This window comes from Colletotrichum gloeosporioides (genome assembly GCF_011800055.1).
Source record: "Colletotrichum gloeosporioides strain Lc1 chromosome Unknown consensus_10, whole genome shotgun sequence".
NCBI lineage: Eukaryota > Fungi > Ascomycota > Sordariomycetes > Glomerellales > Glomerellaceae > Colletotrichum > Colletotrichum gloeosporioides.
In genome coordinates this window covers 341,956-355,027 of record NW_025544655.1, presented here as the reverse complement: position 1 = coordinate 355,027, position 13,072 = coordinate 341,956, and the positions used below count along the sequence as shown (strand labels likewise).

Below are 13,072 nucleotides of genomic sequence, written 5' to 3'. Positions count from 1 at the left end.
AGGGAACCCAGCACGGCATCCGCTTCTGCAGCCGGCGTAGCCAATCCAGTCGGAGCCGTCTGGTTCTGCCTGCTGCTCTCGCCGCTGGCGGGCTGGGACTATCTTCGTTTTGGCGGGCACAGGACGACACCACGTATCCAATCCGTACGGACGTTTGATTGAAGTGAGTGAGAAGTGGACAGACTCGACAGGGTCGCCAGACGCAGACGCGCAAAAAATAGGAACAGGGACCAGCTGGCCGGGCTGGTCAATCTCCAATCTCTCCCCGTCCTGTCATCCATCGGCCATCCTCTTGCTTTCCCTTTCCTGCTTGCTGCCGCTCCGCCGCGCTGCTTGCCTGCTTCTGCTGCTGCCGCTCCTTTCGCTCGCCCGCCCGCCCGTCTGCTTGCTTGTCTTGTCGCTGCTTGCTTGCTTCTGTCAACTCTGGGAAACTTGGAACTGACTGACTGGCTTGGGTGACTGGTAGACAGAGGGACAGAAAGTGAGAAAAGACCCCACGCGGAAGAAACAAGAGAAAAGAAAGAAGCAAGAGGCCGAAGAAGACGGAAGCCAAAGACAGTGAGAGCAGAGCTGAGCTTGTCACTCACACTCAGAGCAAGAGAGTGAGAGTGAGAGAAAGCTCCATTCATTCCCCTCCTCCTCATCCTCCACCCCCCGTCTCCCGTTCCCGTCTTGTGTGTGTGTTTCTGCTGCTCATTGTCAGTCAACACACATACAGACAGACACACATACACGGGCTGTGCCGTATTGCCTGCTCTGCGTGGTTTATTTTATTTTATTTTATATTACTATTATTTTGTTTACCTGCCGGCTTGCTGCTTGACGGGGACTCGCAGACTGCGACTGGACTTGCGACTGACACAGCCAGCGTCTATCCCGTCTGCATTCGGTTTGCATTGGCACAGACAGGCCAGGGTAATCTTACCAACGAAAAGGAAGAAAACCTGCCCATCCATTCGCACGTCTCTGTCCAGGTTGCGGCGGCTGCGCACGACGACATATCGCAATTATAATGCCGAGCTTCGGTCGCATTGGGAGGCACAACAACCGCTCGCAACAAGCACTTGTCGAGCCGGTTGGCGGTGCCCCTTCAGCAGGCAACTCACCTACGCCATTATCTGCTGTGCCCGCCGCGCTGTCGGGTGCTGGTGGTCAAGTTCCCCTTCCTCCTTCAGGCCACTCTCAGTCTCACCCTCAAGGCCAAGGTCACGGCCACGGTCTCTCAATCTCCCACTCGCTGGCTCCTGCGCCCGCGCCTACCTCTTCGTCGACCACTCCCACCACCACCAACACCACTACTGGCGGCGCTAATAACCCAATTACCCCCCATTCAGCCTCGTCGACCGCCTTCAGCTCCATCGAGTCCTTTGACACCCAACACCAGCTGCAACATCAGCAGCAACAATTCCAAAATCTTCAACAGCAGCAACAGCTCCAGCATCAGCAGCATCAGCAAGGGCAGCAAGGGCCTCCTCCACCGCCCCACGATTATCCTGCCTCTGCCTCGCCCGCCGCAGCTGCTGCCTCACGCAACTCCCTCCTCTTGCAGCACAACCCACTGCCACCCGCCGATTCGCGCCAGAGGGGCCCAGGTCAGCAGCAGGAATTCGCCGACTCCGTCTCCCGCTCCCAATCCCAGCGCTATCCGCCGGCCGTAGCCCCCTACCCCAACACCCAGTACGGCGCAGCCTCCAGCTCCGTCGACAACCTCAGGGCCTCCCTCAACAACACCTCGACTGCAACCGCCCAATCTCAGGCAACTTCTCCTACTCCTCAGCCTGCACCCCAGCCCGAGAAGCGCTCTGCACGGAGGTTGCTCAAGAACATTCTGGGAGCGGGCCGAGACCATCACAACACCCCGCCTCCTTCCCAGCAGCCTACCCCGCCAGGCTCCTACGATAACACTGGTGGCCTCGCTCGCCGACCGTCAAAGAGAGTGAGCAATCCACCACCCGCGAGAACCGCATTATCCCAGCAGCCTTCCCAGCTGTCGCTCGACCAGCAGTCGACAGACTGGCCGTTGCCCGCGCTAAATCAGCAACCCTCCCCGCTACAAGGCGTCGGCGAGATCGAGGACCAACACCGCTTTGCACAAGATCCTAACAGAGACCATCGTCTGCAGACCCCCGATTCCCACCGCAATTCCATTCGTTACGTTCCCAGCGACTTAGACAATACCCCCTACGAAGACCCTGCATATCTCCAGCAGCAGCAACAGCAGCTGCACGCCTTGCAAGACCAACACCAGCACGCCCAGCAGTCTGCTTACGACCCCTCCCAACACCAGTACCAGCAGTACTCCCAGCAGCAGGTTGGTCAATACCAAGGCGGACCGTCTCCCATTCACACTGGCCACCTGGGTACCGGTTCTCACCAAAATCCCGAGACCGTTTCTCAGTTGTCGCATGAATCACCGGTTACTGATTCAGACGCTCGCTCGGCAAACGTCCAGTCCGCACAAACCTCCCCCGCAGTAAGATACGCCGTGCAGACCACCGATAACCCGCTGCCTCCTACACTCCCACCCGCCCAAGGTAGCTCTCAGCCTCAGCAGCAAAACATGACGCCCCCTGCTGGAGGACCCCCTCCGCGATCCGAACGACGACCCCAAGCAGAGACGGAGAAGACGTTGCGAAGCCAGGTCGACGCACCCGGTGCCCCCCCGCCGGGTTACAGACAGAGTCAGACTATGCCTACCACTGGTGCTGCTGCTGCGAACCCGGCCTTCCGTACGGGTAGCGCTCAAGAAGGCCGCCAGTTCGAGGGGTCGGGAGGAGAGCAAGGCCGCAACAGCCCTCAGCCGTCGAACCCTGACCGCGACGGCACCGATCCTGACAAGTTCAAGGAGCTACGTAAGGCAGTCGCAAGCATCGTGCTGGCATGCGCTAACAGCTATCAGTCACCAAGTACAAGAACGTTAAGCGCCTTTACTTCGATGGCAAGACACAGATCGACAACTTGAACTCCCAGATCGAGCAACTGCAGAACGCCGTTGCAAACCAGCGGATGTCACAGTCCCGCACCGCTCTCGACGATAGCGAGTACATCACCAGGTTCAACCGTCTCAACGGCGCCATCAACAACCTATCGTTCAACATTCGCAAGGATTGGCGCACAGTGCCGCAATGGCTGGACATGTACGTGAGCATCGACGCTCTGAAGACCGGCAAGCAAGAGATGACGGCAGTTGGTCGCGCTGTCATTACGAGGTGGATTGTAGAAGAGATCTTCAACAAGTGCTTTCACCCGGGCCTCAACTTCGACCTCAGCCGGCAATTGAAGGATATTGAGCTCAATATCCGGCGGTTCTCATACACGATGAACAGCCAAGAAGAGTTCGACGCCTTGACGAACAAGGTCGTCAGCTGGCGTATGGCAACACTGGAGGGTCTTCAGAGGGCTTTGAACTCCCCCGAGAGCGCAGACAACAGAGCAGACTTCACCCGCATGTGCACGTCAAACCTCACGGCAACGCTGTTCCAGTACATGACAGATCCGCCGCCGCCTGGTGTAGATGGCAGCGCGTCTATGATCGTGGAGCTGGCAGTAGGCATCGCCGCCAACCTGCCGCTGGAGAGCAGAGACGTGGCCATCACCTACCCGCTGCCAGGAGATCCCATCAACCCTAACATTATGGAGGTGGAGAAGGCGCCTCTTCCACCGCTAGAGACACAAAAGGAAGGCGAGGAGGCCGCGGATGATTCTGACAAGGACAAGAACGGCAAGGACCGGCGGGCGGACAAGACCAGAAGCGGTATGTTCACAAACATTCTCGGTGGCGGACCGCCTCGAAAGAGCAGCAACGCTTCGTCGATCGTACCTTCAAGTACTGATGCAGCCCCCCCTTCAGCGCTTCCACCCAAAGACAACAACAAGGTGCGGCTCGCCGGCTTCCCCGCAGTGGAAGTCCGGGGCCGTCAAGTGTTGGTGAAGGCGCCGGTCTGGACGCTCTGAGGACGCTGGAGGTGGTGAATGGAGAGGACCGGAAGAGACCGTCCTTGGGGCTGCACGACGGCCCGTATGAAGGAGGAAAGCCTTCGTTGATGACGCCATTAAATAAGAGGAGCTTTGGGGGTGGAAGAATACGTTGGTTGGAGCTAGTCACTATTGAGAAGAAAGGGGATGGAGACTAAGAACCAACATCACGGAATGGGCTAGGGGCGATATTTCATGACTGAAGATTCACATTCATACCAGGACGGTATGCTTGGACGCTGGGGTATCTCTCTCTGAAGGGGAGCGCCTAGATAGTTGCCAAGGTACCTCCAAGTTGCTTGCTTTCTCGCTCTCATTACTCTCCTCGTCTCCGTCATCACGCTCCCTGTGCTCCCAGATATCCGCACCGAACTTCCGGTTTACGACTTGAATCTCCCCGTGGCTCGATCAAGACGCAGGGAGCCCCGTCAAAGGGACACTGTAGTGATGTCAATTGGTGTTCGACGTCCACCCCAACGCGTCTGAAAAGGGGGCTACCACGTACCCTGTTGTAATCGGCCGGACAGACCTGGTCATCGCGGCTTGCGAGATGGCACTTGTTGCTCATTTGTGTGCAGGTCTACGACGCATCATTCAGCAACCATGGCTCCCTACAAGCTGGTGGATACGGTTGACTTACACCTCTCGTCCTGGTCTCATCCTGAGACTGTCTGACTTCGAAGAAGGCCAACCTCCTCGCCGAGGCCGTGCCGAGGATCAGGAGCGCGGCGAAGACGAAGAGGTGGAAGTTGAACACGGCCATAATCTTTCTGTCCTCGAAATTGTTGGAGATTATCGAAGGCGTTACTGCTGGAGCGGGAGTAAGAAGACGGTTGTGTGTGTGTCAAGCGAATGTGAATCCTGCTCTGCACCAAACGAAGGAGAGTTGAATCAGAACAGAACGAGAGACTCTTTCGCCCAGGAAGAAAGGGTGCGGGGAGGAGTTCATCCTCTTTTTCTAACACACAAACACACACACACACACACTCACGAGGCACGTCCACGGGTGCGGTACGGGAAGAACAGACGAAACGTCACCTTATTGCACCCGCGCGCAGTGGCGATACATTTGCTTACATTTTTGCCTACATCTTTGAGGATCGGGGGATGGTCGGTCACACAAGCACACACAGACCCTTCCCCCTCCGCAGAGCCAGCAAAAAGAAGCTCACGCATTGCGCGTTTCTTGTTTCCCCCATCGGCGAGGACAAACATGACTGCACCATTGTCGTCTTTGGTGGTTGTAATCGGTCGGATCGCTCGTGTGGTTGCAGTCGCCCTCCTGTCTTACGCGGATGCAATACTAATGGATCATTGCGGGAGGGAAAGGGATACATCAGGCGAAAATAATTACATCACTGTCCTCTATTCTAATTGCCATTCATACGTGCCCTCTGTCTGCAATTACTCGCTAGGCTCAAGATGACAGCTGCGCCCAAGTCGAAGAGTAGTCTTTGCTCCGGAGCTTCACAACACAGCAGAGTTTCAACCCACCTGCCACCGAAGGAAGCTACCTACCTACCACCCTACCTCACCCTGGGCCCCTACCAAAGGGCAGCCCCTCCTCCATCGGGCAGCGAGGGGTTGCTTTGCATGGTTTGTGCTTGAAAAGAGGAGGGAGGGGGTGGGGGCCGACGGCTTGGGACTCTGACTTGGCCGTCTCACCGCCTGCCGCTTCCAGCATGAAGCGGCGGAAACACCCCGCCAAAAAACACATTTCGCGATGGCATCAAAAAACCGGGTTTGGCCAACGTCGTCGCATTGTCTGGTGACTGCATAATATCTCTTCTCCTCTCGTCCCACCGCTCTGTACTAAAGCACCACCGCGGCATCACAGCATACCACACTCGAAAATGGCTTCTCAACCCGCCCACCTGGAGCCCTCCAAGCTCGGAACAAAAGAATAGTACTGCTCCCTCCTCACCCCCGGACTCCCACCCCCAATCTAACCGACGGGAACAACAGCTGGTCTTCCCTCTACACAACCGAACTAACAAACCACGCCTCCGACCCAACCGACCGAGGCACCGTCTGGTTCGACGACTCGGACGCCGAGTCCAAGCTCCTCACCTACCTCGAGGACCTGACCGAGTCCGCCGCCTTCGACCACTCCCTCCGCCAGCCCGATGCCACCTTCCTCGACCTCGGCTGCGGCAACGGCTCCCTTCTCTTCGCCCTCCGCGACGAGGGCTGGCACGGCCGCGCCCTCGGCGTCGACTACGCGCCCCAAAGCGTCGAGCTCGCCCGCCGCATCGCCCGCCAGCGCGCCGAGGCCCCCAAGGAGGGGGATGATGAGGACATGGTCGACGGCGACGAAGAGGAGGTGGACGTCAAGGAGCCCGAGTTCGACGAGTGGGATCTGCTCAACGGGCCGTGGGAGACCGTTCTGAACGGCAGCCAGCAGGAGGGCTGGGACGTTGTGCTCGACAAGGGAACCTTCGATGCCATCTGCTTGAGCGACGAGAAGGATGCGCAGGGCCGGAGGATCTGCGAGGGCTATAGGGGACGCGTCTTGCGTCTAGTGAAGCCCGGTGGCCTGTTGCTCATCACGAGCTGCAACTGGACCGAGGAGGAGCTCAGGTCGTGGTTCGAGGGCCCCGCGAGAGAAGGCGATGTCGGAAGGTTTGTTGCCGTCGGCAAGGTCGATTACCCCAGCTTCACCTTTGGTGGCGCCAAGGGCCAGACAATTAGCAGTTTGTGCTTCCAGAGACAGGCCTAGATGCATGCCATGATGCAATGACTTGACGAATAAAGAGAATAAAAGAAAGATATGGATACCCCATGATCACGGCTGACCTTATGTGCTCGTTGCAACGGGTTCTTCTGACTGCTGCTGTGTATCATACATTGGTTTCTTTTTTATTGGGGAATCCAGGCAGCTTCACCTACCCTCAACTTTCCTCCACTTCTACTCCGTCATGCAACCGATGCCCCGGAGCCGACCCTCCCTGAGTTCTCCTTGAATGACCTCTGAACATCCGTTCCCCTCTTTCTAGTCTCTTTTTTTGTTGCGATCCGAACGGGCCAGCTAAAGAAGTACCAAAGAACTGTCGTGTTGCCGAAGCATGCAAGGTTAAGAATGTTGGGGCGGGCTCGGGTAAAAGATTGGGAATTGCTTCATTACGTCTCTCATCTATGGTGATGTATTCATAGGTTCGCCAGCAGTAGGTCCAGTCACGCTGTTCGCGGACGTTGTCGCAAAGTACCGCACGTCGACGTCGTCGTCCTTTTGCAGCTTCTCGAGCTTGGGGATGACGCGCGACTGGATCAGCTCCATTCCTCTAGGGGACGGGCTGAAGCTGGCACCCTCCTTCTCCAGCGAGTAGATGGTACCCTCTTCCGGCAAACGGCGAAGGACGTCGATGAGAACGCCGTATGTCTTGGCAACATTGAAACGAATGTTGGGGATCTCGTCGTCAACCAGCTTGTCGAGCATCGGGAGAATCTTGTCGGCGATGACGTCCATGCTGACGACCGAGGCGAGAGTCTACCAAATGTCAGTACGTGCAAGCTGTGAACGGTGCGAGGATACTCACCGTGATGGCGAAGCAGGTTGTCATGCGGTAGAGGTAGTTGGGGTGGTTGCCCATAGCCATAACCTTGGGAATGATTGCCTCACTTGCCCATTCAACCCCGAAAACCTCAGTCAGCTTCTTCAAGTTGTGCGTCGCAGCCTCGCGAATAGAGAAGACCGTGTCACCCAACCAGCTCATGCACAGGTTGCCCAGCTTCTCGTCGAAGAACTTGACGCCGAGCTGGCTCGCGAGCAAAGGAATGTACTCGATAATTGCAAGCCTCACGCGCCATTGCTTGTCTTCCGCAAGCTGGGTAATCGCGGGAAGGAGAGATTGCGAGAGCAAGTCAATTCCAATAACTAGGATCAGTCAGCTTTGAACTCGTATCTTCTGGGTTGCCACATACCCTGATTGACAAGCTCAAGCTTTGAGATGATGTGAAGACGGACTTCGGGGAACTCATCCTTCAGCATCTGCAAGAACATGGGCAAAAGGTGGTCAATAGTCCTGGAACATGTTAGCCTCATATGTACTCTGTGAAGCGCCCCCCGCAGCCAAGAAACTCACTCTTGCTTGCCCAGGATGGGTGCAAGACCACTAATCTGCGTTCCAAGAGCAGCTCGGACGTGCTGAGAGGTATCGGAAACGAGATCCTCGACGCTGCCCATGATGTCGTTAAGAAGCACGGTCCTGTCGACGAGAGCGCAGAAGCCGGGTATTTGGCCAGCGATCGCAGTGCGGACCTCGGCCTCGTTGTCCTTCAGCAGCTTGACAAAGGACGGAACCAGATCTCTCGACACGACCTCCTCATCAACAGCCTTGGAAATCTGCGCGCACATTTAGCATCACCTCTTCTCTTGATCACCGACGAAACCCACCTTCTCGAATCTGTCAGCAATCATGTATCGAACCCTCCAGCTCTTGTCCTCAATCAGGTTGCGCAGAGAAGTGAGGAGGACGCCGTGGCTAGACTGCTGCTCCTTGGGAACGACTTCGGCGATAGAAATAAGAATCTCGACGGTGAGTAGGCGGACGGAGTCCTGGTCGTCTTGGGCGAGGTGCTGGAAAAGGGGTATCATCTCCTCAACAACGACGGCGGCCGGCATCTCCTTGACGAACTTTGACAGGTTGGTGGCAGCCTGACGTCTGACCATGGGTGTCTCATCGTGGACAAGCTGGCCAAACTGCTTCCGAAGCTCTTCTTGAACGCCGGGAGAAACCTTCTTGTAAGGGGTTGTGTAAAGGCCGCAGCCAGAGACCTTGGAGGTGAACCAGTCTGCTTTTGACAAACGGACCGTCAAGGGAATGAAGTATTCTTCGACTTGTTGGGAAGACAGCTCCTCGCAGATCTTGTTGAGGGACTCGACGGCCTGTCCTGGTTAGGCGACGTAGGTTGCAGGTGGAGAAGGGGGCGATAGCTACCTTGTCCCGCACGACGGGCTCCTCGATGGCAGCGAGGTTCTCGAGGGGAGATAGGAGGACGTGGCCCCATTGAGGGCCTCCGACGTATTCGATGAAGTTGCCAAGCTCGCCGCTGAGAGCGACCAAGACCTCATCTTCGTCCTCGACAGATTCTGGTGGGTTGTTTAGATATGGCTCAAAGAAGGATGGGATGCGCGACACTAACCGTCGAGGAAGGGGATCAGCTCCTCGCGCGTGCGCTCGGCGCCCAGGGCGAGGGCGATAGTAGAAAGGCGGTGGATGGCATTGAGGCGCAGGAGGACATCGTCGTGCTGTGTTTGATCTGTCAGCATCAAAGGTGCGCAGCGGGTGGATGGATGGTGGTGGTGGTAGCAGCAGTCTGGTCGGGCAGGAGGCCGAGGACGGGTAGGGAAGAGGGACAGTCACCGCCATACCTTTAGCTCGTCGATGAGGACGGCGATGGGGTAAAGCTCGTCCTGGGTATTCGGCGCGTCTGCCATGGCGAGCGATTCGGGCGCAGGCGCGTCTATCGATGGGTTGGTCGAAGGGTGTGAAGGGGAAAGGTTGTCGACGTCTTTTGGGCGATCGGGGTGGATCGCGTGCGAGTGATGCAATGGGTTGGTTGAGGGCGAGCGACGGTCGTTGTGGGATGGGGGGCTCTAAAATCTGAGACGACGCAACCGGGATGGTGGATGGTAATTACTACGAGGCAGAGGTTGCAGGTGAGCAGACCATGCCACGATCCGAAGGGCGGTTTGGCGGCAGAATCAGCAAGATATCGCGGCAATGGTGGAGAAGGGATAATGTGGTGTTGAATCCAGATGGTGGACGGAGGCAGCAAAGGGCAAGGAGAGGCAAGTTTGACGACGCCGTTCTGTTCTGGTCTGGTCTGGTCTATGGCCGCTGGACGGGAGGTCGACCTGACGTTTCTGTCCTGTGCTGCTTGCCGGGCTGGGTTCTGCCAGCCAGTCCCACCACCGCAGCGTGGCCAGTGAGTGAGATGCAGCGTGCTAAAAGGTGGGCTAGCAAAGCTTCCACTGATCAACAAATGCCATGCCCTGCCCGTAGGTACACTGGGCTGTATTTGTGACCACGGGCAGCACCTCAGGGCAGCGTCCGGTGCCTAGCTGAGATCCAATGCTGCCTTCCATTAGGTAAGGTACGTACTTTCCAGGCTGGATCTTGGAGCCTTGGACGACGTAAGGCAGGGGTGCAGTTCACAGTGGCTCTTGTATGAGGGGAGGGGCTGTCTGCCTCTTGCCTCTTCTTAGGCGAGTAGCGCAAGCCTGCCTAGGATACGAATTATTTCCGCAACACATCTTCATCGTCCTAGAAGGAAGGAAATGCAAAAATTTCCCTTTTCATGCCAGAACGGCAGGATCCTACGGTGTAAACAGAACAGGATCCTTTCGAGGCCTGCAGCAGAACACGGCCTTTCGATCAAGCACCAGACGAAAACTCCATGCAAGAGACTCACACTTGATGGAGGGGCGATGACGAGGTGCAGCTGAGCTACAAGTACGTATATGACCTGAGCTGCAAGTGCTTCACTCAGAGGCACCTGCCTCACGGATATGGCCTCCGTGCGCTGGTGACGATGCTTGTTTCCAGAAACCAAGCGCGCGCTTCACGCATGGAGACGTCACGTCAGGCTTCTGTGAAATGCAAGGCAACAAACAGCTCTCTCATCTCTCACCTCGTATCTGTTTCTCGGGCAAAAACATGTGGAACTGGAATGTAGAACGCACGGCTGGATCTGGGCGCGGACGCACTGGTCGCCAGCTGTCATCAGGAGCCAGCATCGACGACACAGATCAGTCCAACCCGTCCCGGTCTCGCTTCCCTGGGCACGAGCCATATCGGACCCTGGAAAATTGAGACGCCGAGTCTGCTCGCCGCTTTTGCAGCCCCTCAACCCCGCACTCCCTCAATTGGCGCCAGGACCACCCCGATGACTCTTTTGGCTGTGTAAAGCAGCAACTTCATCCCACCAGTGACCCTCCGTACATGCAATTGCTTGACCTCCGACAATCCCCCAAAATTTCTGTGACTCAAGGCCTCTCGGAGAAGGACAGCGACCACTTCACGGAGCCTCTCCCGCCCTCTGACGACCGCCGGACCGATATTTCCTAGAGAGATTCTCGTCAATCCTCACCATGCCTACTATCGCCGTTAACAAGTACGATTTGTACAAGGCCCTGGGCCAAAAGTGAGTTGCGCCGCGGTCGCACAGCCTGCCCAGACCCAGATTACGACCCCGCCATCCCGAGTGCCCCTCCGCTAAACATCACCGCACACAGCTTCACCACCCAGGAGTTCGAGGACCTCTGCTTCGAATTCGGTATCGAGCTCGACGAAGACACCGAGAATGACGAGCGACCTATCGTCAATGGCGTGCAGGAGCCGCCCCAGCTCAAGATCGAGATACCCGCCAACCGATATGATATGCTGTGTTTCGAGGGAATAGCACTCATGCTCAACATCTTCAGGGGAAAGGTCGCCCCCCCAAACTACAAGGTCGTTGAGCCTAAGGAGCCCGAGACTCAGGTCATCACCGTGGCCCAAGATACCAGCAAGATCCGTCCCCTCGTTGCCGGTGCTATCCTCAGAAACGTCAAGTTCACCCAAGAAAGCTACGACTCCTTCATCGGCCTCCAGGACAAGCTGCACATGAACCTGGCGAGACAAAGGACATTGGTAGCTATTGGTACTCACGATCTTGACACCATTCAGGGGCCCTTCACGTATGAGGCACTGCCCCCCAAGGAAATCAAGTTCAAGCCCCTGAACCAGACCAAGGAGATGAATGGCGAGGAGTTGATGCAGTTCTACGAGGGCGACAAGCATCTTGGCAAGTACCTGCACATCATTAAGGACTCGCCTGTCTACCCTGTCATCTACGACAAGAACCGCACCGTCTGCTCCCTGCCGCCCATCATCAACGGCGACCACTCCAAGATCACCGTCAACACCACAAATGTCTTCATCGAGATGACAGCTACCGACGCCACTAAGCTCGACATCGTTTGCGACATGATGGTCACCATGTTCTCTCAGTACACCGCCGAGCCTTTCACCGTGGAGCCTGTCAAGATCGAATCCGAGCACAACGGTGCCTCAAGGACGACGCCCAGTCTCAAGCCCCGCACTATCGATGTCGAGATCGACTACCTCAACGCCTGCACTGGCCTGAACGAATCACCCGAGACGCTTTGCAAGCTTCTCACCAAGATGGCATACATCGCCAAGCCGTCAGAGAAGGACAGCAACCTTTTGAGTGTCACCATCCCAGTTACCCGCGCCGACGTGCTACACCAGTGCGACGTTATGGAGGACCTCGCAATTTGCTACGGCTACAACAACCTCCCCAGATCCTCCCCAAACAAGAGCGCGACCATTGGTGCGCCTCTTATGATTAACAAGCTCGCCGATATCATCCGAAATGAGGCCGCCATGGCTGGCTGGAGCGAGGTCTTGCCCCTGATACTGTGCAGTCACGACGAGAACTTTGGTTGGTTGAACAGGAAAGACGACGGCAAGACCGCCGTCAAGCTCGCCAACCCCAAGACTGCCGAGTACCAGGTCGTTCGCACATCTCTGGTCCCCGGCCTCCTCAAGACTATTCGCGAGAACAAGAAGCACAGCGTACCCATCAAGATCTTCGAGGCTTCCGACGTCGTCTTCAAGGATGAGTCCCTGGAGCGCAAGGCTCGCAACGAGCGCCACTTTGCTGCTGCGTGGTACGGCAAGACCTCTGGTTTCGAGATCGTCCACGGTCTCCTGGACCGCATCCTCCTGATGCTTCGCACCGCCTTTCTCACTCACGACGAGGGCCTGACGGCTGGCAAGAGCCTTGACTTCAAGGTTGCAGAGAACCCTGGAAAGCCGGACGGCTACTGGATTGAGGAGATTAACGAGGATACCTTCTTCCCTGGCCACGCGGCTGCCATCTACCTTCGTCTTGGCGGCAAGGAGCAGCGCATCGGCGAGTTTGGCATCCTGCACCCCACCGTGCTGGAGAAGTTTGACTTGAGGTACGAGCTTCCTCCCCTCCCTGACTGCGATAGAGAATGCATACTAACCAACGTAGATACCCTGTGAGCACCCTTGAGATCAACCTTGAGGTCTTCTTGTAGTGATGAGCATGATGGGACATGTGG

General features: G+C 56.7%; 5 protein-coding genes across 5 annotated transcripts; 3 read left to right on the top strand and 2 right to left on the bottom strand.

The window, feature by feature from the left end:
* Positions 1 to 1,012: 1,012 nt before the first annotated feature.
* GCG54_00006640 (uncharacterized protein) lies at positions 1,013 to 3,954 on the top strand (the record flags this gene model as incomplete). Its single annotated transcript, XM_045406639.1, has 2 exons — positions 1,013 to 2,852; positions 2,900 to 3,954. The coding sequence occupies 2 exons, from the start codon at positions 1,013 to 1,015 to the stop codon at positions 3,952 to 3,954; spliced, it is 2,895 nt and encodes a 964-aa protein (XP_045269891.1).
* Positions 3,955 to 4,312: 358 nt separating this feature from the next.
* Positions 4,313 to 4,738, bottom strand: GCG54_00006639 (uncharacterized protein; the record flags this gene model as incomplete). Its single annotated transcript, XM_045406638.1, has 3 exons — positions 4,313 to 4,414; positions 4,481 to 4,555; positions 4,616 to 4,738. 3 exons carry the CDS (start codon positions 4,736 to 4,738, stop codon positions 4,313 to 4,315), a joined length of 300 nt encoding a protein of 99 aa, XP_045269890.1.
* Positions 4,739 to 5,828: 1,090 nt separating this feature from the next.
* GCG54_00006638 (Protein-lysine N-methyltransferase EFM4) lies at positions 5,829 to 6,694 on the top strand (the record flags this gene model as incomplete). The annotated part of the gene is made up of 2 exons (XM_045406637.1): positions 5,829 to 5,881; positions 5,941 to 6,694. The coding sequence occupies 2 exons, from the start codon at positions 5,829 to 5,831 to the stop codon at positions 6,692 to 6,694; spliced, it is 807 nt and encodes a 268-aa protein (XP_045269889.1).
* A 414-nt stretch (positions 6,695 to 7,108) lies between these two features.
* GCG54_00006637 (Protein phosphatase PP2A regulatory subunit A) lies at positions 7,109 to 9,436 on the bottom strand (the record flags this gene model as incomplete). The annotated part of the gene is made up of 8 exons (XM_045406636.1): positions 7,109 to 7,462; positions 7,512 to 7,849; positions 7,897 to 7,997; positions 8,058 to 8,317; positions 8,369 to 8,860; positions 8,913 to 9,064; positions 9,118 to 9,223; positions 9,347 to 9,436. Coding segments are annotated over 8 exons (1,893 nt in total), but the record flags the coding sequence as incomplete, so codon positions are not given.
* A 1,483-nt stretch (positions 9,437 to 10,919) lies between these two features.
* Positions 10,920 to 13,048, top strand: GCG54_00006636 (Phenylalanine--tRNA ligase beta subunit; the record flags this gene model as incomplete). Its single annotated transcript, XM_045406635.1, has 4 exons — positions 10,920 to 10,958; positions 11,048 to 11,121; positions 11,213 to 12,946; positions 13,003 to 13,048. The coding sequence occupies 4 exons, from the start codon at positions 10,920 to 10,922 to the stop codon at positions 13,046 to 13,048; spliced, it is 1,893 nt and encodes a 630-aa protein (XP_045269887.1).
* Between the last annotated feature and the right edge of the window lie 24 nt (positions 13,049 to 13,072).